The sequence below is a fragment of the Triplophysa rosa genome, linkage group LG20 (genome assembly GCF_024868665.1).
Source record: "Triplophysa rosa linkage group LG20, Trosa_1v2, whole genome shotgun sequence".
Taxonomy (NCBI): Eukaryota; Metazoa; Chordata; class Actinopteri; order Cypriniformes; family Nemacheilidae; genus Triplophysa; species Triplophysa rosa.
In genome coordinates, this window is record NC_079909.1 from 9,229,834 (window position 1) to 9,257,729 (window position 27,896).

The 27,896-nt window shown below is 39.1% G+C and overlaps 2 protein-coding genes across 4 annotated transcripts in view; one reads left to right on the forward strand and one right to left on the reverse strand.

The window, feature by feature from the left end:
- The window catches only part of si:ch211-51h4.2 (uncharacterized), a 104,651-nt gene extending 87,184 nt beyond the window's left edge, over positions 1-17,467 (forward strand). For both annotated transcript variants that reach the window (XM_057362859.1, XM_057362860.1), the window contains 5 exons: positions 14,356-14,470; positions 15,579-15,702; positions 15,911-15,980; positions 16,164-16,267; positions 16,599-17,467. In XM_057362859.1, coding sequence (XP_057218842.1) covers positions 14,356-14,470; positions 15,579-15,702; positions 15,911-15,980; positions 16,164-16,267; positions 16,599-16,761 — 576 coding nt within the window. In that variant the 3' untranslated portion in view covers positions 16,762-17,467. The remainder of the gene's footprint in view (positions 1-14,355; positions 14,471-15,578; positions 15,703-15,910; positions 15,981-16,163; positions 16,268-16,598) is intronic.
- A 2,007-nt stretch (positions 17,468-19,474) lies between these two features.
- The window catches only part of tbl1xr1a (TBL1X/Y related 1a), a 69,764-nt gene continuing 61,342 nt past the window's right edge, over positions 19,475-27,896 (reverse strand). For both annotated transcript variants that reach the window (XM_057361801.1, XM_057361800.1), the window contains 14 exons: positions 25,463-25,565; positions 25,074-25,219; positions 23,849-24,068; positions 23,636-23,768; positions 23,300-23,441; positions 23,152-23,215; positions 22,968-23,065; positions 22,791-22,851; positions 22,509-22,630; positions 22,330-22,404; positions 22,069-22,196; positions 21,437-21,602; positions 20,274-20,375; positions 19,475-19,837 (listed from right to left, as the gene is read on the reverse strand). In XM_057361801.1, the coding sequence (XP_057217784.1) occupies positions 19,811-19,837; positions 20,274-20,375; positions 21,437-21,602; positions 22,069-22,196; positions 22,330-22,404; positions 22,509-22,630; positions 22,791-22,851; positions 22,968-23,065; positions 23,152-23,215; positions 23,300-23,441; positions 23,636-23,768; positions 23,849-24,068; positions 25,074-25,219; positions 25,463-25,520 (1,542 nt within the window). In that variant the 5' untranslated portion in view covers positions 25,521-25,565 and the 3' untranslated portion in view covers positions 19,475-19,810. The remainder of the gene's footprint in view (positions 19,838-20,273; positions 20,376-21,436; positions 21,603-22,068; positions 22,197-22,329; positions 22,405-22,508; positions 22,631-22,790; positions 22,852-22,967; positions 23,066-23,151; positions 23,216-23,299; positions 23,442-23,635; positions 23,769-23,848; positions 24,069-25,073; positions 25,220-25,462; positions 25,566-27,896) is intronic.

The window sequence follows — 27,896 nt, forward strand, 5'->3', positions numbered from 1 at the left end:
CTTTTGTATAGTGATGGACAGTGAATGTTACTTTAACCTACAGTGAAGTCTTGATGTGTTACGTTTTTACTCCTAGATCTCTTAAGAGGAAAAATACAATGACATTTGTCTATATTTGAATCAATTACGTGGCTAAACGCTCTGTCAAAGAGGATTTTACCCCTTAATTTTCTCAAATGAAAATCCCGATCCCTTTAGAAGTCAACTGGTTTGAACATTTAATTATTCTTATTAAGCTAAAAAAATCTTTCATGCTTTAACCAGACCGTATGTCAATAATGATCACCTTGAGATGGCTTTGTTGTTGCGCCAAGAAACCGGTGCTGGAAAACAGCTTAAATTCCTAATACCAAAAGCTTTAATTGATTCCTGCATCTGTGTAACAAAAAGTCAACAATCGCAAATCTAATAGGACAGTAAAATCTAAATATTTTTACTCGGAAAGCATTCAGTGGGAGTCATGCGACGTTTAAAGAGATTAAGTAACTTTCATTTTGTACCAACATACTATAACATTCATACATTTTAATTGATCTTTCCCGTCCATATTTTAGAGTGAATAAGATATTATTTCGCCCGCCGACAGTTATTTATCCTCATCTGTTCGGCACAATTATTCAGCCAGTGGAGACTGATGGAAAGCATGTGTCTGCCAATCAAGATGTATTAAGAATTCTCTCTGTATTACTGTGGGTCAATATTTGTCAGAACCATTTGAGCACAGCTTAAAACAGCTGACATCCATTCATTATTCAGCTGGAGCATCCAAAGCCAAAGTCCAGGGGACCACTGTGGGAAGATGTCAGGTAAAATGAATAGATGTGAGAGACCTGACCTGCTTGCTTTATAATTGGGTTTAAGGTGACAGGGGGAAGAAATATGAATAGACATCGCTAGAGATGAAATAATAGAGGACATCAGCGAGAGGGGCCAGATATCGATACGGTGACACCTTTGGACTCAGAGACTCAGATTCTGAATCTGATAAAGCAAAGAGCTCGGTCAACGCCAAACAGCAAAGAAAATGTGAACATTTTTGGAGGCTGGATATTATGGAGTGAATCGATGGTGATATTGAACGAATCAGAAAAGAGTTTCTTCCAATGGAAAAAGTGGTCTACAATTTAAAAGGACTGGTGAAAAATATATTGAGTCTGGCATGAGGCAATTCTCACCGAAATATGGTTAAAAAAAGTAAATTATGTTTCCTGTTAGCTTTGGAGTTTGGGAGAGTGCTGACATTCCTTCTAGGGTTTTATACTTAATAAACATCTTACATTGAACTTGAATTAGGCATTTAACATACACAGTCTGATTTGGTATCATTGCAAATTTCAACTTTATAATATTGCAAGTAACCCAGCGTCAGTAACCGTAATAGCAGCGATGACTAATATCGTGTTTTTGCACATTATAATTTTGTAAACAACCCAATATCACTTACTGTGATACTGAACGTGATTACTAATATCATGTAAATAATAGGCATATTATGATCTCAGAAAGTGAACCTGATATTGAGAATGATTGCTGATGTTGTGTTAATACTATGCATATTTTAATGCTTCAAATAAACAATTTCGCAGCTTCTGGTTGACAATCCAACATAGTATTACAAAAAGAAAGAAATAAAAAATGGATCAATAGCATAATTTGATATACACAGTGTTTACTAGTACTTTAAATGAAAATTAGAATCTCAGAAGTCAAAGTGTTTTAATTTTGATTAAAGTAAAGTTGAACTCAAATTGAAAACAGTACTAATAGGAAAATATTAAGTAGTAATTAAATCTATAGTAAGTGACTGGCAAACCTGCTGCAAAACTACAGCAAAGTCTTACAGTGTATATATTCTGTATTTCTTTAATATTCTAAATTCTAAATGCATGTGAAGCTGCTTTGCAACAATGCAAAATTAGGAAAATCATTACATAAAAATGTAGGTTGTTGAATTAAATTGAATTAAATATTAAATTCAACCAGACAGATTCATAGTAAGAAAGTGTGCGTGATCCACAGTGGGGCCAATAATTGTTGGAAAGATTATGGTTAATTTTAGCTTCGGTTTTTGGAAAGTTTACCGTGTTTTTGAAGTTTACCACACTAGAACTATAATAACTCGTACGTGTGTTTTTGATGTGGCATGATTTCTGAGAAACCAGCCAAAGTGCAACAATTTAAGTTTACAATTAGTTAGTTAGTCCTCTTATATGACTGTCATTGCCGATTGACCCTTTGCAAAAGCTTATCTTGCCAGCTTGCTCATACATGTAACATGTAAGTAATTTATCAATAAGTATTATATTCCACCTTAAAACACCACTTCCCGAATGCTTCCGTCTGTAATTCGTACATTAATGATTCCAACAATATCGTGTCTTGTATCTGTATTGGTATAGTGTGGACGTCCATTAAAGCTTGGTATTTATCTCTCTGTTTACTATTACAATAATTAAAAAGCTAATTTTTCATATTAATAATATGAGTTTTTTATATAGCTTTTTAATTATTTTAGGTTTGTCAGACTGGTTTGTTTGTTGGACAAAATGGCGGTCAGTCACGGGGGCACATAATACCGCCGTTATGATTGTTCAGATCGCCTGTCAATTAAACTGCTTGCAAAGGGTCATTTGTAGTTTTAATGTAGTTGCGTGGAATGGGGCCAATGAAATGTCATTGTGGGCGGAGCTACCCAGCATGCCACCACATAAACAATAACATTGATTTATTATTTAGGTTTTAATGCGTGTCGCTTTAAAACATCTCGCCTGAAGGTAGTCAAAATTCTTATTTCGGAATCAGCTTCTGAATCACTCACAGTTATGTTCTCGAGTTTCTGTCATTGAGACTTCACACCATACCAACAGTAAATGACAGCAATGATTTCTTCAAGTTCTTAGTCATTTTTATCTCACATTTATTCTTCTCAACTGGTAACACATCCTTGATGTTAAGACTGCTGAAAAAGCACAAAAGACAAATGTGAAGTACTCTCCTAAAAGTGAACTTTTGTTCTTTATTCAAATATGAATCTGTAAAGCAGAAGTCTTGAGGCAAGTGGTGACTCAGCATTTTGTGGTTCGACAGACTTTATCGTAAGGAATGCATTAGATTGCTCTCATGAGATGTTACGAGAAACGTCGAGACAGAGGGTCGGCTGGCCCGTAGTCCTGCTCTTGAGGTTCTGGATGAAATGTGATGTGCTCATTTGCATGCCGGTTATCAGACAGGCTGTGGAAGGCTAATAACAGGTAATGTGGGTGAGTCAGTGTTGGGCAGCTCTGAGATTGATGTAATTTGAAGAGCTCGTCTGTCTTGAGCTACACAATATAGGGGAGGATTATGCAGATGGGAGTGCTGAGCCAATGAATCCTCACAGCTGAAGCAATGAGTGGTGGGAAGAGATGGAGGCGCACTTACAGCATAACAAGTAAACTGATGGAGAACAAATAGAGAGCACAACAAAATGGCATTAGAATAGAGAGGGAGCTGTAACACGGTTTTTCTGCTTGGAACGTGCAAAACAATGGCAGGCACGTGCAGGGGGGGCGGAGGGGGCTTGAGCACCTGCCTCTTTGGCCCTTAATGCAGAAAGTGCCCTTTGTCAAGGCAAACATATAGATTTTATTAATCAAAGGCTGCACAATCTAACTATTTGTAAAACTAATGAATAATAATTTAGCCCGGACTAAAATCACTCACGTGATGACCTTTCACCTGTCGACCTCATCTGCGACGACCGTTCACGTTCAGACGCCTTCAGTAGTTTAGCGCATTTCCAGCATACAAGACTGCTGCTGGTAAGTGGTGTTTTCAGCAGAGCGGTGTGCTTGTTTACTTATTAATGTATTTATTATTATTATTATAAGTAGTAGTAGTAGTATTTTACATGCGCATGTGTGGCTGTTGTGTGTGTAGCCTGGGGCATGTTCAAGCTCAAACCGGTGCGCAACGTATTAGAAGAGATGTATTTTGCAGTATTCAACACGTATTTATACCGATTTCATCAGGCTCTGAAAATTCTTCAAAAAGAACACTAAAAATGGCCTTCTCAGCTGCCATAGTTCAACTCTTGCGTCATCACAACAGGGTGTTCAACCGCACCACCGTTTCCGTTTAAAAAACGTTTTGTCGGGGCTGAACGCAACCCACCTCTGCTCTGAAGTGACGTGACGTGAGCTGCAGCTAATGTTACATCACACAGCGATATAAACAAAGGCGCATGTTCACTTGAATCGATCTTTGCTGTTTGGGGGAGAAAAGTTTCACGGGCGTCAGGGGGTCTGGTCTTTTATGTTATTTGACTAAAACTAATAAGACTTTGAAGTATTATTATTACAGTATTTTTACTGATAAAACAGGCTTATTTTAATTTTCTCATCCTCCGAATTACAATGCTGTATTAATTATCATTATCAATAAATTCAGAAGAGGGTTAGAACAGAATTATATTTTTAACATGACAAAACTACAGCCCCCTCGACCTCAGCTGCTCCCTGTACATGATGTCAGCCCACGGTGTTTTATAGCATATTGCCTACAATCTTACAATACAATATGTCATGATACAGTGGACACATTTGTTTCCGATAGCGATCGTGTCCTACACAGTTTACTATAAAAGCTGTTATTCTGTATAACAGAGAAGGTTTGGACAACTGCATTCACTTCAGTTTCTAATCCCAGACTTATTAATACTGTAGGTGCAAATAAAATATTAGAGCGGTCTTGTCTGTTCTGTTTCTTTTTCAAAACTGCATCATGGCATTTGCTGCTGTATCAATACAGAAGTATCTGTATTTATACATGTATCAGCAAGGTATGCATCATGATATACAGTGTTGCTGTATTGATGTTGTGAGCACAGCCCTATTTAAAGCCTTGTTTCTTGTGCCCCTTTTATACTTTAAGCACCTGCCCCTTTAAAGGTCTCTGCACGGCCCTGAACAATGGACACGTTTCTAAAAGATGTTGATAGAGCCGGTTAGTGAAAGCTGACAAGCCTAAATTTCCTCACGGAATATAATGTAATACCTTCTGCAAATACACAAAATGAAATTTTAAAATGTATTCGAACACAACTTCAATTTTTGCTTCAATAAACACTCAAGAAACCACACAAGAATGGACCAACTACACATAACCAACACTATTTTCAGTGGAAAGTAGAACCCTGCTTGGAGAGTTGCTAAATGCCGCTAAGTGACGTCACTATATAGGATATTCATGATGTCATCGCATCATATTTGCGCTCACTGTATGGATAAGTGATTGGTCCTTTGAAACACTGTTTTGTACGTCACGGCTGAGTTCTAAAGAACATTTGCCTGATTTCTTGCAATGCTTTTCCCCCCAAAAATGGCTAAAGCAGGGCTAGGCCTAAGGTGATTTCCCCCCAGATTTTCCTTGGGCCCCTCTAAAAATGTCTAGATTACAATTCAAATAATAAACACTTGTTATTTAAATTGAATATTAAATTAGGATCTGTCAATCAAATTGTTGCCCAACCAAAAAAATGACAAAGAAATGACAAGGAAATTGACAGAAAGAAGGTTTAATAAACGGACAAAGATTAGGTTAAGTCTTGATAGGCCTAGTTAAATTAGGACATTTAAGCAATCTTTCAAACATGCCTTACAAACAAACATTACTGGTGTGCAGCTTGAGACAAAACAATGACAAAACTTATTTTAAGATATCGCAATGCAATATGTTTTCAGTTAAGACCGATCTAGCTTTTATTTTAGTCTGTGACTAGTCTAAAGACATGTCCGGGAAACCGCCCCATAATGTTTAGTTCATTACCCTTAAAATATACCTCTGAAGTAAGTGAAGTTAAACGAAATCTACTTAATGTTGAAAGTAAATAAAATAGTGAAGCTAAACAGATGGAAAACATGATGCTATAATGCAGTGATGAAACCGTTTACAGTACTGCGTCACTGTTTCTCAGTTTAATAGCTGGATTATACAGGAGCAGCTAACAAAATGAAGTCTTGAAATCCCAGGGGTGTACAGTTTCTCCTGTGCCACCGATTCTGTATAATTCCGGCCTTTTTGCTTGCGTTGGCACATAATACAGCCTGCAACAGGGTCACAGAGCGTGCATTCTAGAGGGAAATATACATGTGAATGCTTTGCATTGACCACTTTATATTCCCAGCCAGGAAATAGAGCTCCTTAATTCAGAAGCATCCATTGAAACATGATTTTGCCGAACAAAATCAAACCGCATTAGCAGTAGCCCAGACTCTTAATGTAAACATGATAAGTTGGTTGTCAGGAAATATGGTCCCTCTCATTGATCACGGTACAAGTACGCAGATTTCGTAGGGTCTTGACATTCCAGGCACTGCATCAATTATTCAGAGTCCGCTTCAGGCATTTGGGAGACGCAGGGCTGTTTAGCATCAGGTTGTTAGTCCGCCGTCTGAGGTTCTCTGTTGGGCGACTTTCTCCTGGGCGATGATTGAAACGCTCTCGCACCTGCCGGAGAGCCCCCGAAAGGCTTGCTTGTCTTCTGCCGGTTGTTTTATTTATCCTGTGTTGAATACATGTATGTTTCCATGGAAAACATTTGCAATGCCATCATAATTATTCTTTTTTTTTTGTCTTTATTCCGTTACCAACAAATATCTTTCAAATATCTTTATTGTGTTCTGCAGAAGAAAGAAAGCCAATACCGGTATGGGGGTGAGTAAATGATGACAAAATATTCATTTTTGCCTGAACTATCCCTTCAAAAAGAGGAAAACATGCTTCCCATATCTTTTTACTTCTAAGGTCGTTGGTCTGTAGTGCAAATGTATCCGTCACTTTGTAGCCGGACAAATGAGATGGTTTGTGTGACAATTTTATCCTTCAAAATCACAAAACTATGCAGGGTAAAATATATATCTATAAACTGTTTATTTTGAAGGACATTTTTTACCTTGAACAATTTTGGTTGCATGTTTATGTTTTAAAGGTCCATTGTATGAAATTTTGCGGTATCTAGTGCCCTTTCGAAGCACTACGGTGACTGACACAGGACTAAGATGTCGTGACATTTTCGCTTCTTTGCCGAAGGAGATAACGTATTTATGAAACGCGCTCTGTAGAGCAGTTTGTCCGTTTAGGGCTTCTGTAGAAACAACATGGTGAATTCCATGTAAGGGGACCCGCGGTGTATGTAGATAGACATAGCTCTTTATAAGATATTAAAAACATAACACTTCATTATGTAAGGTCTTTATACACTTCTGAACACATAGTTATGTACATTATATTGCACTTCTGTCACTACTGTAGATCCTCCAAAATAGCACCTTTAAGTAAATCCTGCACTAAAGGTAGGTGGGAGTCTCTGGTGTCAAAGCTCAGCCTGGTGAAGTTTTGCAACTTTGCAATTCTTCATAAAGAAAAAATGATCACATAATCCATAAATAGTTTAACAGCCTAGCACTTTCACAGTGCGAAATAGCCTCCGCTGAAAACGGCCGAGAAACCTGCTCACCTCTTAGCTAAACGTTCACGTCCAAAGTGTAAATTTGTCCAATCAGTGTCCACGGCCGTGTTTGAACAAAGGATCAATGCAAAAGATCTTTTGTCTTGGAGATGATTAGCATAATGATGAGCTGGCTCTGACCTCAGAAATGCCATCAATCAAAACTGTTCAAAGCACGCCATGAGCCGACCTTGAGTTTGCTCCCGAACGGGAACCTTTAAGATTCCCGTTTTAATGTGTTTAAACAGAAGTGATAAGAACGGCTGACATATAAAATGACACTTTAATGGAAATTTCAAACAATGTGATTAATGATAAAGGTTTCTGTCAACAGGAGGTGTTTCTTTAATCCAAAGGTTATCTCGTGCTTATTAAGAAAGTAGGTTTGATTTGTGCGGCTGCTGGGGACATTTTTGTCTACCGAAGCCGGATGGGGTGGCATTTCCTTTAAGTCGTGCAGAGATTGAATTTAAATATGTTTAACTGATGTAACACTGACACACATTAAGTGTTATCTTTATTACCATTATTTGCATTTGTCTTTGAGCTTTTGCTGTTTTAAGATTTTAGATTTAGATGGTATGAACATGATCACTACAGGTTTTTTTACCTTAGGGGTGTTACACGTGTTTTTTCCATCTACAGTCCACTCAAGACCCCCAGAAGTTCACAGCGCATAAACAAGATGCACAAGTTTAGCTTCAAGGCACATGAGGATGTTTAATGGAAGATTTAAGCTACAGGATACAACCGTGAGCTCATTCATCAAAGGACACGCAAATTAAAAGGAAAGGAAATACGTCAGCTCATCCGTGTTCTGGGAAACTTGACAGTTTAGTTGCGATGAAAGAAGCTCGGAAGGCCTGTGGTTCGCAAACTCACAAAGTAACATTGCGAGCGACGTTTACAAAGAGAACTCTGAGAATTTCAGAGAAGAAGCTCGGTGGCGACAGCCTTGTTGTGGATCTAAATGCTTGTTTCTATTTATACGTACACGAGCACTTTTCATTTGCTTGTCTGCGGCGGTGTGTATCAGACTGACAATTTCATATGTGCCGCATCCAGGATCTAAATAAAGTCTCTTCTCTCGAGGGCGAGATGATGAGAAACTTTGGGATGCTAATTTGCTTGGAGACATCTGAAATTTATGAGTGATTCCTTTCACGCGATTCAAAAACTTCCCAAAAGTAGATAAGCGCACAAATTGTCTGCATCTCAATGGCGTTCCGATGTGGATCATGTTTTATTTGCGTATGTTTTGGAAAGGTTTTTGGCACGCTAGGTTATGACAGTCACGTTGAATTATAACAGAGGATACAGAGATAACAGCCCTAACAAATCATCCATCATTGGCTCGGTTTTCAGGTGCTTGTGTATACATCTTAAAAAGCTGATAGCACAGGATTGTCTTTAGACTTCTGTGTGAATTTAAAGGAGCAGTGCACCTACACTTGTCATTATTTACCCACCTCAATGTCACTGACTTACAATAGGATAGTTAGCCAATTTTTCAAAACATTCCGTCGTGACTTCCAAGTATTCATAGGCATACAAAATACCAAAATTCAACCAATTATTTGCCAAAAATGTTGCCAACAGCTCTCAATCACTTGCACATTCAAACCATATGTCATCCACAAATAAAAGAAAAGAATTATAAGTTTGGACTGACCTTTAAATAGGTCTGTCCACCTCACAGCAAGTGTCCCTAATAAAATGTCAGTCAAACATCCAGCCTCATCATTCCTCCCTTTAGGTTTTGCCTCCTTATTAACGTCCAACTCTTTCATTTCTTGTAAATGTTCTTTAATTCCGGTGTGTAAGAGCATTTGGTGGCAGGAGAACAGAGGAAAGTATTAAACAATAATGCGCAGTCCTTCGCCGGAGGGGCCAGTGGTGAGACACTGCCACCAGCAAGAATTTGTGATCTAATTTAGAGGCAGTGAGGCGTACAGTCTCCTCTCCGTGGACTTTTGGCTCCACACACACCATTGCTCGCTGTGTTAGACTGACCGAGTATTTGGCGTGGACCTTTCCTGAGGAACATAGCAAAGATTTACATTGTGTTTCAAAGAAATAATTCAATAAACTAACCAATAAAACGTATTAAAAAGTGCCTGTCAACGTAAGAGAGATTTATACTGATTGTTAGGTTTTTTTCTACATTTTTGCCGTCACACCATAGGACAAATTTGCATATTAGTCTGTCAACTAACCATTTGTTGCATAGTTTTATATTAGTGTATATGTTGCATATTAGTTGCATAAATGTGTTGCATAGTTGACTGAAATGTTTTTCATGACCGTAAAATTCTTTTAACCTGTGTATGCTTGAAATTGTATTATTTTGGTAGATAAAATACAATTGTGACAACTGATTAATTTCTTTTATTAGAAAACAACAATTGTATTTAATAAAAATAATTGTATAATTTCAAAAATTGATAACAGTTTTTTTTAATAATAAAATAAAAATATATAATAAAAATAGATGGGAGCTCTTTGAAAAGCATTTCTTCTTAACGTGATAGTTTACTCAAAAATAACAATTCTGTCATCATTTACTCACACCTCATGTCATTTCAAACGTATGACTTTCTCTCTTCTGCAGAACACAAAAGAAGATATTTTGAAGAAAGTTGGTAACCAAACACCGTCCAAGTCAATGGGTACCGCTGTTGTTCCGTTAAATTCTTCAAAATATCTTCTTTTGTGTTCATACAGCTTTGGGGTGAGTAAATGATGACAGAATTTTCATTTTGGGGTTAGCTATCCCTTTAACACTTCTTAAAAAGCATCTCAGGTAAAAGTACTTTTTGAACTAATTCTAGACAAACAGTGACTACAATAAATATACTATAATGTTTGATTCATTTTTAATATTCTTATGGTTACATTTAAGATGTTGCATAGCTTTAATGAGTTTACTTTTATTTCAGAAATGTGGAAAACAATTAAAAGTACACGACCCTAAACTTTTTTACAGTATATATATGATTTTGTTTCACTTTATTTGACCAAATAAATTGCAATTTGCGAGTATGCGAACACTAAGACAACTTTAAAATAGCATTAAAGTTTTATCATTTGCCTCATGTTTGTGAATCAGTTCAAAATGCAAACAAGAGTTTAGTTTGTGTTATTACAATAAGGCATTTCAGGGCAAATGTTAAACTAACATACTGAATATGATCGAAAGGCTAAAAAGTACAGAAATACAATTTACAGCTATATTTTAGCTATACAGTATCTCCCACCCCTAACCATCACAAATCTGTGATTTTTTTTGTAGTCAGTTTCCCTGTAAAGATTTCTTATCACAATAGAGTGAGCAAGATGTGTGATATCAGAACAAACAAACCAAAATATTTCTATCTCAGCATGCCGGGTCGAGGGAAAACAGAGCCCAGGGATGATGTGCCAAGCTGAGATGCACAGACAGGGCTGAAAGATGGAAATGTCAGATATGAGTCAGAACCGCCAACCACAAAAAGATCAGGAGCGCTCACACACAGGCACGAATCAGAATAGAACTCGCACAGACTTCACTTGCCGAAGACCAAATTTTCTAGCCCACACAGAGGCTCTTTTGAGTTCAATCCTGATTTATTGATGGAAGAGAGGAACTTTTCCAATCAAAGTATTTTTCGCAAAGTTACATTTTCAGCGTGCAGCGCCTTTGCCACAGTTCAAAGCACTTTTGAGCTCAAAGTTCAGCTCGCGCTTTGGCTAAAAGCACTGTTTTTCATTTGTTAGCCCGCAAATGGCATAATGATCCGTTTAAGGCAGTGCTGACCTTTAAAACTTCTAGACACCTCAACAACACATGTGACCTCGAGCACACAATCAGCTCCCTCTTCTGAAAAGCTGAGGATAGGTCAGGGGTCTGGAAATGTCAAGAGGTTGCTCTGGTGCAGCAGTACAATCTGGCCTTGTTTTCCTTTTTTGAGTTGTGAGTCGTGATGCTTTCACGTTTAGTAAACTTGTGTGTTTGTAAATTTCCAAAAATACTGAAAACAACAGTGACGTCATGCGCATGCATGTCTATAGGCGTGCACGAGTACAACCAAAACATCAATGGCGGTGTACACAACTGTGTCTGTGCTACTCAACATACTTATTCATGTGTATTAATGTGCACATTATTTACATACGCCACATTTTAAATGCACATATATGCCGGCAAAGGGTGTTTAAAAAGCGCTTGTGGGTTAAACCTGGGTATGCGCATGTTCGCAGACGCGTAGTGTTTGCTTTACAAAGTGGCATCACCAAATAGAGTGCTACAGGGATGACGTATTTTTGTTGGCTTACCCCAAGAGTTAGCACCGCACTGGTTCCCTCAACCAAAAGCTTGTGGATTTTTCCTAAAGACTTTTGGAAGATTGTAAAAAATAAGTTATGTGAGTAGGTTTATGATGTTTACACGTTTTGTCTGTGAAGATAATCTTTACATACAATCACCAGACGTAAAAAGCTAACATGAGGCTATAAACAGACTACACTACGGTCACTCGATATCAACGTCACCACCAGCAAGCCTCCGACAACTTTTTCAAACTTTATTAAAACGTGTTCCCTGGTAAATAATTGGTCTACGAAATAATTGTTTTTCGAGATTTGTGCACGTCTCATTATTTGTGAGAATTATGTGCACGATGACGTCTAATGTCCCCGGCAAAGGATTTTGCCGCTTTTAGCAACTTGTTAGCAACCGGCGTTTTTAAGACACGATAAAGCTTTAAAAATCACGTGCCGGTTGTAACTGAAAATAGTTAGAGGTTTTGTTTTGCTTATTTTTATTCATTTAACCAAAACCCCATTCAAAAAAAACCCATAGACTTTGGGGCGATGGAATAGGAAGTGCTAAAATGCTAAATCGCTTCTGGGTTTTTCATATAAAAAGACACATCGCAGCGGATCTCTACATTTCATCAGGCGTGCGCACCGGGACGGCATATAATTTCCGGTCTGTGCTTGGCTAGTGTCTAATAACAATAACTATTTATATTTTATTTCATTTATATTAATAGTAATTTATATTATTATTTTATTGTATAATAATTGTATTAAATAAACGATTTGTTGAATTTTGTTGTATGTATATCTTATTAAAGATTGCGTATCACAGTCAGTTTCTGCCAATCTCATATTAATCTTGAGTGCCTATACAGTAGTATTGCATACATCGTATCTTCGAAGAGTATTTAGTTTGATCAAATTTATAAAAGTGAGATACAGCTGAACGATTATTTCCGGAAAAACACGAGCGGCTAGAGGTGGGACTAGTGGGGAGAGTGGGATGGAACTACAGCAGACGTATGACTTAGTTTGACTTGCCGTGTGCAGTTCATGTCCGGCATCTTTTAGCAGTGGGACCATGACATCTATCCGTTTCAAACGATCTCCAAATCCAGCGTTATATCCACCGTTTATATAACATCCATCACTGAAATGCCGTGAACAAACAGACACACCTAAACTTCACTATCGCAAGAGTAACGAGCTGCAGCGCAGCCCATCTTGACGCAGCACAGATAACCTTGATGGTAAGCTCTTTCGCCTTTGCCGTGCTTTTGGCCAATAAAAGGGACGACACAGGGATCCAGAATTAGAAAAAACTTTCAGAGACAAATTGGAGTGCTGGGGGACTGTATTAAGTACAGAAAAACTACGTCATACGTCCAACTTGTTTTTTAACAAGTTGACCACGTTAAGCATGAGAAGCCAGCACGTTTAACAGTGTAAAGTCAGAATGGATGACATAGCATGATACCCCATCTTTAAATAAAGAATTTGTTGAATGAGTCCTGTAGTCTGGACGCATTTGAAAAAAACGTATGGGACATTGACATCTAGCGGTTGAGCTTGGTATCACAGTCAAAATAACAGAGAGACAAGTTTAGCGAACGGTTCTGGATTTCTTTTGCTTGTTATCAGAAATAATCTACAGGCGCTCTGTTGTTTGTGAATGTGTACCGGGAGTTAAGGGCAGTCCACGAGCGCGCGCATGCGCAGTAACGTTTGTTTATGTTGTCACTTTGAAACCGTCTATACTGGCCTGAAATGCATAATACATGGTTATGAGTCATTTTCATGGATCCATTTCAATCTGGATTGTTTTGACAACAAAACGTGTACGTGTAACTTTTTAAACTGTAAAAAAAGGTTTGTCACCTCTTAGGGAGCAACGTGTATGTAAGCAATTGGTCCTTAGCATTATTATGGAGATTAATTCAAAGAAATATGTATATAGCTCAGTAATAGTACGTTCGATTTTCAAGAATTTTATAGAGGCACGTTTTAAAGTGCCCACGTGTAAATGAAATGTACTCAATCGCAACTGATCAAGACGGGAAGTGATATAAAGTGTAAATACACCTGTTGCATTTATTTTCATTGTTTCATTCCGGCCATCCAGGGCCTTTTCTGATCCATAGGCTCTAAAATTGTAGTTTATTTGTATTGCTGTTTCAAATTATATATTGTTTTAAAGCATTGGTGAACGAAGAATGAAGGAGACTCAGCTGGAGGAGACCTGCTGGAGCTAGCGAATGATTTCTTTTTTAATTCCAAGCTGTTCCTAAATGGCTGTTTTGATCTTCTCTTTTGGATCTCTCTATTTCACTTTATTTAATCAAACCTATGCGCCTCACGGTGAAGATTAACTGCTGCTCTGTGCAGCCATCCACTAAATTCAGTGTTCTAGTCCAGTTGTGCTCAGAAAAGAGAAATGATGGCCTCTAGTGGTGAACAGCTGGTATAACAGCAGCGCGATGCGTGTGTCCTGTCCTCAATGCAGCATTTCCTATCACGTGTGTGCTTTAATTCATCACTGACGTGTTTGACGATTTTTGTATGTTCCTCAGATCATTACACAGCGGTACAGCCGGTTCTCTTGGGTGGCGGAGCTGATCCAGATCTTCATCACCATCAGTGTATCCGTCAGCTTCCTCGTGATGGGCACGGCCATGAAGCACACAAGTGTGTTTTATTTCATTTCATTATTTTAAGTCAACATGAAATGGCTTAACCCATTTTACTTAATAATTGGTGTATTTCCAAATGATTCCAACTGGATTTTGCACTAACATGCAAGAGCAGCCCAGAAGGAATATTCTCAATCGTGAGCATGTCCTACACGAGACCGAGGCCTCTGTTTGAGGTCATTCGTTTCCAGCCTTGACTCAAACTGCTTTTGGCTCTTTTATACTGACTGCTGCATCTCTCACAGGGACTGAAGCCTGGATCTGGGCTCAGTCCAGCAAAGCTCTCAGCAGAAGGTGTCAGTGTGAATTATGTACAACCCATAGCTCACTAGGCTATGAATTCAAATAGCCTTTGTTACACATTAGAGTGGCCTGCATGTGACAAACTCCATCTGTTAATTCTGACTGATCGTGATCCTGCATCTGGCTTCTAGTCGCTAGTGTGAAACAGTGTTGTGGTACAGGAAGAGAGTGCACAGAGAAGTGTATGTGGTTTGAAAAGACTCATTATTTTTACCATGAGATGAAGGTCAGAGGGAGAAAAGTGTAAAGCTTTAAATCAACAACAAGAAAACATCATACATTTCGAATATTAACAATAATGTGTTTCTTAGATGAACTGCAAAATTTTGAATATCCAAGGACGACTACATACTGGAGTCTATACTGTGGTAGAGAACTATTGACTGCAAGAACAGAGAAATGCAAAGAAGATTAGCAAAACTGACATTCTTATCATACAAATCATGTGAACTGAAACACACTGCACATAGACGTATTAGATGTATTCACATTTGATATATTCACAAAATTCGGCTTAATATATTTAATGTAATATTCTATCATTTTCCAATGTTTTACTTTTGTTGTAAAATACACTTTAATCCCATGATTCTTTTACTAAATTCTCATCGTTTTAACTTTATTATCAAAAAGTTTTTATGGACGGACGGACGGACGGACAGACAGACAGACAGATAGATAGATAGATGGACGGAGAGATAGATAGATAGACAGACAGACAGACAGACAGACAGATCCATAGGATGGATGGTTGTTATGCAATTGCATATTTCATGACCTGTCGTCGTCTTTGCTTTCAGTCGACGGTCTGGTCAGCACACACTGGACAGAGAACGCAGAATTGATGGCAAGAATCAGCGCGAGGCTTTTGCCCCATAGCTCACAGTGGAGGACATTAGCCCAGAGCATACAGCACTGCAGACGGTAAACTCTGCATTCAGCCCTGGCAGATCATTTCACACACCATTTCTTTAAGCTTTTACAGCCCGTCACTGCTTACACATCCAGCATATTCCTTTACTCCGCTAATAGAAAAGACTTGTGGTGCGTTAAAAACACTGGCTTTGATCAATCACTATAATTCCCAGATTTGCCAGGTTTCAGCAATCCCTCGGCTTTTCCCCTTTTTCAGGTTCTTCTGTGGCTTCTCGTCCTTTTTGGCATTTGGTGTGATTTTTGTCGTTTCGGCTTGTGATCCGAAGGTCAGTGCTCATTTGAGGCCGTTTGTCATGTCTGAGGATCCTTTTTTGCTTTAAACCTCTGAACATCTCTCTTCCGCCTTTGGGTTCAAAATATGATGCATTGTATTACATTTTAAACTTACATTCAAACTCCTAGTTTTCTGTCAATAGGAGGTCACATTTTCATTCTCTTCTTTCGTGCAGGGATTTGTTGTCATGCTTGACAAAGTGGTATCTTTCTCCCTAAACACGGAGGTGGGCCTGTTCATCTTTCTGATGCTGAGGACCTCCAGGTCGGAGCGCTTCAAGTGGGTAAATTTAAGAGTTTCCGCATGAATGGGTACATACACGTACAGTTTTATCTTTTCTGAGAACTCTTATCTGTATGAAGACTGTACTTTGTGGGTGCAGTAATCAAGTTGACATTGAACAAATATTTTTATATATAATGAAAATTAGTGACAGTCAGAAAACACTTAACATGTTCTATTTTAGGTTCATTCTTAACCCCTGTATTTAGGTGTACACATAAAACTGATCTGAGACATGTTGCTATGGTTATAAAAGGAGTGAGTACTGTATTCTGTTCAGACACAAAACACTAATTCAGATTAACTTCCCCCTTCCTCATGCTTACAGACATATCACAGTGCCTTTGCCAGTGACCGCGAGACTTTTCAGTCTTTACTGGCTGCTTCCCATCTACTTCCTGTTCGCTGTGGTTTACGACGTCTTCCAGAGCCTTCTTGAGATCACAGAGAACATGTCTCACACGCTCCACGCCAACTCTTCTCTCCTCTGAGAAGCCCCGACATTTGTGAGTGGATGTCAGGTGGGGCAGCGTATGCTGTGGCGATCCCTCAGGAACGGTCAGCTATTACCACACACTGTGCCAGAGACCCAGGCCAAACACAGCTAACGTGTCCAGCGCTCCAGAGATTTGCACAATTATATTAGACACTGATCACAGGATGAGCCTGAGGCAATCCTGCCCAAAAACCTCATTTATAATACCACACCAGTTGTGCAACATGAGCAGAGGGCATTTTCTGTGCTTGTTTTGCTGACGGCACCTCACGCAAGACATTTATAGACTTTCAGAGGGCAGACTGGCCCCCCCTTCATGCATGTTTTATATATCCCCGTTATTTTAATTCAGTAAATTGCATGAACTCTCAGTGAAACATACTGGAGTTATTTTGATTGCATCTACAATACACAGTGATTAAATGTGCAGTTGCATCATCAAAGCAGGCGAGAAGTGCTGCTCCTAGAAAAAAATTATAAAAATCATAGTCTGTTCTTTAAAGAAAATTTAATCTAAAACAACAAATCAAAACGCAAGGCGTGAGGTGCTTTACATAAATCACCACACCAGAGCTTTTGTTGTGTATTATTATTTAATTGTATTTATTTAACTAATGTAACCAATGTACTAAGAAACTGCTAATATTCATTTATTGTGCATCTATGAGAGAAAAGGTGCGCCTAAAAATAAAAATCTGCTTACCCAACCTCATGTCGTTCCAAATCCTTAAAGCAAAATATTTCTTTGACCTGCTACATTTCATGATGTCTGAAATGCTGTTAAAAAAAATTGCTGTTGAAATTCATAGCACTGCCTAATTTATGCATATCAAGCCTGGTTTAACAGCTCACTTAAATATAAAATGTCATCATAGGTACGTCAATTTCTTTTAGATTTAGATTTCAGTTGTGTAACACCCAACCACATTAGTTTTTGCGTTCCATCATTTTCAAACAAATGTCAAAGACAAATCAGGAGAATAAAACGACAATGGTAATATCAAAATATACTTTATTTTGGACTTCAGATCTGATTCAAATGACAACAGATCAACGCAATGCAAGGGGGAGTTTTGCAACCAAAAACGTTTGACTGGGGAAACAAAGATCAGGTGTGGGGATATCTGAAAACACATGGGGCTCAGTGAGCAAAACCGAAATCTACGCTGTACTGTACACCCTCAAACCCACCTGCAATAGTTTGTTTGGGTTTTTGTATTTTTTTTCTTTTTTGCTTATTTCTTATTTTTTGTAGCTACAAAGAAATATGAATTACAAAAGTCTTAAAAGAGTACAAAAAGACCAGGGGACACAGTAAGAATAATGATAAAAATGACACCGTGGAGAAATAAAGGTAACTGCGGGCAGGCAGATGCTGGGATAGAGATAAGGGGGACCGAAATACCCTTCTGTTGTCATACAGTAATAAATAGTGTTCAGGTGGATTTTGAAGCCATTTTAAAGTAGCTGGTTTTATACAGACCTCAGAACACTCTGTATAAAACGCAAGGTTAAATATCATGTGACGTCCTAAAAATAACTTGAGATCGAGACAACGTGGACAAGCCTCTATCACGGGACAGTCACAGAGTAACACGGGCCTGTGACTAATTCAGTTTTCTTAATGGTTGAGGCATTAGAAAGACAGGGCGATAAAGTACATTAGTATGGACAGCAGACTGAGATTTTGAAAGATGTCGCTCCTGCGCTGGCATCCCGATACATGCAGTAACTATAAACCAATATTAGCACGTCTCATTACACGGCAGAATGATCACATGACCAGACGTTACATTACACGCTGTGCACAGAACCCAAATGAATAAGATGTGTGAAAACTGAACAGAGCAGGAAAGCACTCCTGTCACTTTAAAAAATGTGATTCGGATATTTAAGTACTGACCAACAAAGACTTGCTTTAAGCTTCAGGTATTCCAATAAAAACATGCTCAATCTTTATCTAAAAAGATGTATTTTGACAGACAAAAAAAAAACCTGTGAATAAATAATCCACATGTTTAAATCAACTATAATTCTTGACTTGCACACAAACAACCAATACAGCACAAAAACAAACTTGAACTGCTGTAGTTAAAAAAGGCTATAAAACATCAAAAAGAAGCTGATCACCAAATGGGATCTAGAAATACTGAAGACCTAAATGCAAGTCTTTCCTTTCTTCATGTACATGCATGTCATTGTCCTGGGATGCATTAGTTCGGTGAAGTATCTTACTGATTAGGAAACACGTAAGAGCTCAATACAGCACTGAAGAGTTGCATCTGCTTGAATTGTCTGTGCCTGTGGTCATTCTGATGAATTCAATCTTTCATTTGGGGGATAAAACGAGGTTTTCATTCAGATGACTGCAGTAAGAGAACTAACAACACAGTGTCAAAAAAAAACTAAAACCGAACGATAAGCTGCATGTCCCCATACGGTTAAAATCACAAAACGATGAGTAGCAAAAGATGCTAAATATCTGTACTCATGAAAGATGGAGAAAACCGTGAGTCCTGAAATCATGCAGCTTTGAGCCAAACAAAAGTGTGTGTGAAAGAAAGAAAGAAAGAAAGAAAGAAAGAAAGAAAGAAAGAAAGAAAGAAAGAAAGAAAGAAAGAAAGAAAGAAAGAAAGGAGGGGGGTAGGTAAAGAAAAAGCTGATATGTCTGCACACTGAAACGGAACTACCAACAAATATTAAAATCCTTTCGTTTGTTTATTTTGATGACATTGGTTTTGAAGAACAAATAGTAAAATATCTTCCAAATTTGGTACATATACCAGTCCTGTTGCCATTCTTCCTTTGTTATATTGTTTTTTTTTTCAACCTGTCTCACTTAAAAAAGTCATTTGAATGTCTCTGGTTGGAATCACATCCGCTCGGCCTGTTGCGTTAGGGTGCTTGTTGTTGTTGTTGTTGTTTGTTTTTGTCTGTAGTGGCTGGCCATGGTTCATTGGGGACTGTAGCAGTTTGAGGGTCAGGGACAGTCATTTTGGCTATGTACACATTCATAGTCGGTCCATGGCTTCCAGCAAGCAGCGCTATTTCCGCAGATCTAATACACAAACCTGAAAAAAAAAAAGAATAGTTATTTAACGTCACGTTTGTTTAGAGGTCTTGTGTTGAAATTCTGGCAAATTGTCGGTACCAATGTTATTTAACAAATTTCATATTGCTGCTGTCCTTCTGAAACCTTTATCTCCATATTTTGTGATTTTTATTTTTGCAATAAATCATTATTATTAGTCACCCTTTCTTTGTCACTGCGTTTTGCAAATATCTATCCAATAAAAAGTATTAAAAAGTGCTTGTCAACTGTTGCAGCACAGTATTTAATCATTTAAAAAGTACAGTGTTTTTTCCGTTTCCTGAAAAACTGAATTTGGACATCTGCAGTTTAGGAAGGACAGCGACGATATGTGAAAATAAGTAATAAAATAAGTCATTTTTTGGTGTTGCATAAATGTGAATTAAGAGAACAGACACAAAGAAACTTGAACTTACAGAACCGTCTGATGCACTTGCTCCTACTTTGTCTCCTGCTGCGTTCCAGCAAACTTCAAAAATGCCCCCTGTTCCCCTGTAGCTATGGACTAAAGCACCAGTCTGTAGAAATGAAAAATACATTCAGTGGTTTTACATTTAAGACCAAAACAGAACGTTTGACCCCTTATAAACCAAATTTAAAAGAGACATCCAAAAATGAAAATTATGTCATCATTTACTCACCTGCAGACTGTTTCAAACCTGTATACATTTTTGTGTTCGGCTGAACACAAAGGAAGATATTTGGAAGAATATCAGTAACCAAACAGATCTCATCCCCATTTACTGCCATAGTATTTATTTTCCCGGGATGAGATCTGTTTGGTTACTGACATTCTTCCAAATATCTTCCTTTGTGTTCAGCCGAACAAAAAAAAGTATACAGGTTTGGATACAAGAAATTTTGACATTTTGAGGGTGAATAAATGGTGGCAGAATTTTCTTTTTTGGGGGAACTAGGGGTCATATGGCGTGAAAACATGTTTTTCTGTGTCTTTGGTGTGTTATATGTTGCCCATGCATGTATTAGACACGTAAAATTGCACAAATGAAAGTGTGGGAACAAAAGATGCATTCTATCTAAAAGCGAATGCTCACCCAGACCTGCCTGAAACGCCTCGTGTAACCACAAATCTATGGTATGATTTCACTAAGACCGCCCAAATGTACACGCAAGCAAGGTGGGCGTACCTGTCAGTACAATTGCTTTGGAACCTGATGTTCCAAAAATGGTAAGAGGCGTTACATTTCCATCACACGCTTGCAGCATTCGACCAATCACTACGTACTGGTTAACTGGCCAATCATAGCACACCTCTCTTTGTCAAAAATCTGCACGTTTCAGAGAGGCGGGGCAAAGAGGAGATACAAACATGCACTGTATGTGGAAAATACAATGTTTTTTCAACTTTAAATGGTGTATACACATTGCGTTACATCTAAAACAAACCATAATATTTATTTTAGCTGTTTCATATGACCCCTTTCAGCCATGTCATGGGTCAGACCCATATCAGCGGATGTGAGCATCAACCAGCGGTCCAGGAAGCTTGTCAAAATTGCATAATGTGCTGTCATCTTGTACAAACAGCTCACAGAATGTATTGCCGGACGTTTCTTACCTGCGTGTTCCAGATATGGACACATTTGTCGAAAGAGCCGCTGGCTAGATGACGTCCGTCAGGGCTGAAGGCCACGCTGTACACGGGCTCCTGGTGTTTGGTTAGTGTGTGGATGCAGATGCCTCGATCTACGTCCCAAAGCCGAACAGTGGAGTCAAAGGAAGCGCTGGAGGTGCCAGAAAAGTTGGGATTAAGCTTTAGTTTATTTAAAACGAGACATTTTGAGTTCAAGAACACATTATACGCACATGAATAAATATTCATGGTAACCGTTGTGAACAAGTTGGTAAAAATGCAGAAATCTCCCTTTTGAATGTAGGTTTTTTTATATATAGTACTGACTGCTAACACAAGGGGGCGCTATCACCTTTTTTTACTGATCAAGTAGGCATGTTATTGTCCATTATGTTCTGAACTGATGTTTGGGAAAAATCTAAACCTGCGAAACAGATATGAAGGTACTACACTATTCATGTAGACCATTATAAAATAAGTATCAAACTAGTAAAACCATTTATTAACAACCATTCATGCATGAGCAGATATCACATGAGACTGCCGATGACCTCAAAATGGGCACATATCTGCAAATCAGGAGGGCATGGTGTTAACAGATGGCGCTATGACTCTACCTGGCCAGCATTAGATTGGCGTTGGGGTTGTTGGTTCCTGGACCTGTGGGGCTCCATTTGATAGTGTAGATTTCTTTGCTGTGAGCTTGTAAGTCGTGAACGCAAGTGTCCTGTTTCATACTCCAAATCTAGATCAGAACAAATAACATCTTAAGCCACTGCATCACAACCGCACATCGATTGTCTCAAGAATCAATGTTGCCCCTCAGCAGGCGCAGTCAGCATGAATGCGTCCCACAGAACGATCGCTGATGGCTTTACCTTCAGAGTCATGTCATCAGAACACGACGCCAGCAGGTTTCCGGTCGGGTCCCATTTGATTGCATTAACTTCATTCTGGAGAGGAGGAAGACAGAGAGGGACGGGTTTGAAGTTCATTTCTTTGGCAGACGGGTGTTGTATGAAACAGTAGGAAGGTGGGATGAGCAGACAGTTCTTACTGTGTGTCCTTGGAATGTTTTAATGGGCCGGTCCTGGCCCAGTTTGCACACGTGGATGCACATGTCTGTGCTACAGGAGGCAAATGTGTTGTTGCTCTGCCAGTCCACATCAAGAGCAGGTGCTGTATACGGACAAATATTCACGTGTAAGGCATCCGACGTACTTTGAAATGAGATTAGAAAAAGCGAGCCAAATCTAACCAAACATACATTTGGAGCCAATTACAAAACTGTATTCACTATAAAAATGTCAGAAGTGAATTAAGAGGAATGTGCGTGAACCTGAATGAAATGGGAACTGCTGTTTGGCCTCTCCTGTGTGAGCGTCCCAGATGATTGTTGTCTAAAGAGAAGAGAAGAATTTCGTAACTAAACAATACAGAACATCATTCCGAAAGCTTTGATTCAGATTTGTGTTAAATGTGAACAGAAATGTGTAATTAACTAAATGAGTCTCACCTTATCGACACCGGCGCTGAGGATGAAGTTTCCTTTTTTGTTCCATTTTAATGCAAATATTGGACCTTTATGTTGACCCAGTGTACTGGCCAGATTACCTGTAAACAAATACAATTAAAAAAACCACCGAAATCACAGGAAGGAAGGCATGTTACAGCAAAAGATTAAAAACCTGTTTGCTTACCATCTTTTGTCCATATTCTTGCGAAGCCGTCATAAGAGCCTGTGGCTAAAAGTGTTCCTTCGCTCTGCCAAACACAAACAGAACACAAAACGTCAGTCTCAAACAGGCAGGGATGCGTAACAGTAAGTGATGCCGGAGAAGGACTCACATTCCAGTCTAGCGATGTCACGTCTTTGTTACTGGGCACGTCTTGGCCGCCTTCCCGTATGCAGTGCCTGAGGACGAGCTGCGTGGAGGAGCTGCTGCTGTTCTCGCTCAGATTCCAGATCCGTGCCGTGGAATCCCCGGACCTGCAAAGAGCCCGCGGGAGTGAATTAAACACACCCATTGATTTCTCTCGGTGTACTTTTCATTTAGCCGAGGCGCAAATGAAACTATTATGGTGTTTTTAGTACAATGTGAGGTTTTCTTAATAGAATAAGTGTTCAATTATTTCCCTCCGAATAAAAAACAAGGTTTAACGACGCCGTGGAGAGCAACTGACCCAGAAGCGAGCAGATCACTGACAGGGTTCCAGGCACAGATGAAGACCTCGGACTCGTGACCACGAAGCACCATGGCTTTATTCTGAGGGATCTCCACGTCCACATCCACCTCCATCATGTCTGCATGGTTATCTGCACAGACGGAGAACCGTGAGGACGTGCGCTCACAAACACACACAAAGAGTGTTCCACACATTCATCCAGAGACTCACTAGGTAAGGCGTGAGCACCGTTCTCCTCTCCGTTTGTGGTGTTCTCTCCGTTTTTGGCGTTACCCTGCATGTTAGCGGTGGCCGCAGAGGGTGCAGCGACAGCTTGCTGTTGGGCTAGTTTGTCTCGATAAGCCTGCTGCCGAGTCTGTACAACATCGGGCATCACCGCGTCAATCAGTGATAGAGACTCAATCGGCCGCCCGTCAAACAGCGTGCCATCCTGTGGAAAGGAGTCAATGCGTGTTAACAGAGTGATGATAACTCATCTGGTTTTGCTTCAGGACACAGATTAGATTTGTTTTATCAAATAACAAATGCAAAGAGTTTCATATAATGTTTTGATGAATAGTTCACCTTGTTTGGTTAATCCTTAAATGGTACAGTACTTTTTTTTTTTTTTTTTAATTAAGGTGTTAAAAATGTAAAATGTAAAAAAATGTATTGTGCCAAGTACTACTTTTTTTTATTCTACAATATTACACAATAAAATTTAACAATCACTGCGATATTAATGTATTTATTGTTTCATTATTAACGCCGTTCCAGCATCTGAGGCTGTATTCAGGGCGAGAACTAGTCAATCTATACACAAGTCTGTTCAGTGCGATATTAAAAACCAGAATTATTGATTGTGTTAATTCATTCATTGGCCCAAAAAAAGAGAAGACAAACTAAACTGAAGTTAAATATATAATTATTTATCTTAAAACTTATACTGTAGATGTTGCCATAATATTGTCATCGTGAAATGTTTTGGCCACGTTTCAAACATAAAATATCTCAAATGTAAATAAACAAATGTAAAACTAACATGAACAGCATATGCTCAATATTATTTAAAATCATTAGCATGACAAGTCTCTTGCATGTCTGCTTAATTTAAAAGGTTTTTAAGCTTCTGGCATTCAAAATATTTATTGCACTAATCACAGTTGGCACAAACAATATTTATGCAGCTGTCCATGTTGCCACCTTCCGAATTTAGCTAGCATACCAAAACACTATGAATTTGTTCCAAAACACAGTAATAGTTTAACCGCATGCACAATTTTGTGAAATAAGGCGAGCATTTGCCATTTATCCTGTTTATGTTGAACCTCGAGCTTTGCTAGCAACTGTAGTAAATCCATATTTGTTCCGTTATCAACATTAATACTGCCAATAATATTGCAAACAGTAATGTTCATGTGATGATGATTTAGAAAAGGTCTATGCCAGCTCTCACCTCATTGATGCTGACTTCAGCTTCGACATACTGCAGGCCCTTCTGGATGATGGAGATCAGTGCAGCAGGGGGCACTAGGGCACCGTTGATGTTGGACTGACTGATGTGGCTCTCGATGCCGAATGTGAAGGCCGAGTGGGAAAACCCTGCCAGGGGGAATGACAAACATTTTAGTGTGACGCTGGGCAGGATCAACTTTCTCTCCAGCTCACGGCTGCTTTCTTAAACAACGGCCTCATTGTGAATATGTGTGGTGTTTTACTGCCTGAATACAGACTGCGTCCTAAAACCCCTTCATTATGGGCTTGATGTGACAAAGTTATACAACTACAAATGATCTACGATAAAGCAATGAAATGAAATTAAAGACGTTTCCGCATCGGACCTACCTGACTCCTGCAGGTATCTATACACCAGGAAGTTGACCTCATCGCTGCTAATACTCATCTTCACACCAGCTTACACCATGAGGTCAGCAAACAGGACACAAGCCTGAGAAAAAAATTCAAAAATCAGATGAGAAAGTGCTTTGATGACAATAGAAGAGTTTATGGATATTGAAAAGCTTTCTGCTCTACACTCCGGGGATCTGAGAGAGCCATCTAGTGTAGAAAGTCTTATTTACACTCGAATAAGGGGGTAAAAGCTCTCTTTGTCAGCAGAAACCCGAGTGTGTATTATGCTGCCAGAGGTTACCAAGGGCTCCACTGCCCCTGCATGGTAAAATAACAAGTTGCAGTACCAGAAGTGACCTTGACACTGTGGTGGCGCTGTTGCACCAAAACTCCAAAGCAGGAGAATGCATCTGCTACTAAAAATGTTTACACAAGGGCTGCTGCCCAATATTTCTGTGTACAGAGTTTGACAGATTGACATTTTGTCTTTATGGATCTGCCAAAATGTCAGTTCACGCAGATGTTTATTCTTAAAAATAAATTGTATTCCAAATTAAAACTGACCTACATTTGACACTGTGATTATTAGGTTGCGCACCCAAGTATGGAAAGTATAGGTTGTTTATGTGGAAATGATACAAATTAGGGATCAAAAGTATACAAAGCATTTCAAAATCAGAGACGTCTTGAATTCAACGCTCTCTGACATCACTAAAACATCCCAACCAGACCCACATAGCAACACTGAATCAACCAATGGCCAAAGTTCGGGGTGGGACCACCTTTTTGTCGAACCAGTGGCGGACAGGGATGGTTTGGAAAGAAATGATTGCACAATTCACCTTTAAGTCCAGAATATTACGTTTGCTCAGTGTTGGGCTTCTTCCAATACCATACTTTCAGTTCCACATTGAAACTACAAGCGGGCTAATTTTGAAAAGTGACCCATTTCCCCCCAGCCTTAAACAGTTTTATTGCCATTCACTCCAGATCACATCTCCGTTCCACATTCACACAGAGATGTGAGCTGGAAAATGTGTTCCTGACACTGTTTGTTTGCAATAGGGACTGTTTTTGACTGCTGGAGATGCTCATTCTGTTTCATGGATGCTTGAGCGGTGAGGTTTTGATCTATTTCTAGAGGGTGTTGATGCAACACCCATGTGCATCTCTCACTTAAATGCATCTTGTTTTTGAGTGACATTTAACCTAACGGCAAACGCTCAGTTAGGTGGGAGTCTTGTGTTCCTTTCATAAAGCATGCAGACGTATGCAAACAGGGACATCATCAACAGGCGTGTGGTCAAGGCCAATAAGATAACAGAGATACTGCGCTATCCAATCAAATCAGATAGAACGGTGCCACCGAATCGATGCGTTTTATCTCACGGCATAGCCAAATTAAATCCCTGCAACAGTGCAGAGCACTCATCTATAGTATTGAACGACCCAATCGATAGCGAAGAGGACTGTTACCATCCAATAAATCACCCGTGTTCTTTAGGACCACATAGTCTATAAAGCAGAGCAGGGAACTCCAGGCATTTACAGTCGGCAACATTAATTCAAGTAAAGAAACCATGGGTGGGGAAATTCCCCGCTTGATGTGACACAGAAAGAGCTCACGGCGAACGGAGACCTCGGCGAGATACACTCGTAAATCGTCCTCTGAAATGCGAATATCACGACACGTCCTCAGCCTGCTGGAAGATGCGTAGCATAATCTTTATTGTGTAATCAAAAGCGGCGTGGGTTGTGTAACATTGGAACGCTTGAGCAAAGGGTGAGGGAGTTTGTACTGGATGGCTGGGCGGGTGTCTGAGAGGAAATACTGTTGAACTGTTTTGGTGAGAGGTGTGACAGACAGCTATAAAGGGCAAAGTAGATAAATGCAAATTTGACAAATTTGATATTTGATTAAAGGCCACAGAAGAGTCTGGAGCCATTTGTATACCAGTCGGTAAAAGAGACAGCAAGGCTAAAATCCACATTACACAAAGAGATCCAATAGCCGATAATAATTATGTTGTAGTTTGTTCAGGATGAGCATTATCATTTCCTGTCCCATTTTCACACAGCGTTTACTGTTTGAAGACCCTTACCCACAATGCCATTTAGCATTGTTTTGCACTACAGAAAACAATGGAAAAGGCATTGACAGTAAAATCAAAGTTATAAAGAAAGGTCTTTCAAAACGAACTCATCAAAATGAAAAGTCTTTTTTATATCATCAACTTTATTAGTCAACCAGTATGGGTTTTTTAATGGTCGATGGCAATGCCGATATTAAAAACACCAAGGCCAATAAAGGGCAGCTATAACACAAATGCATTTACAGAAAATGAGACATACAAAACACTTATTGTGTATGACATGGCTAGTTAGTAGCATGTAGCTTAGCATTAAACCATGAAAAGATGCAGACGTG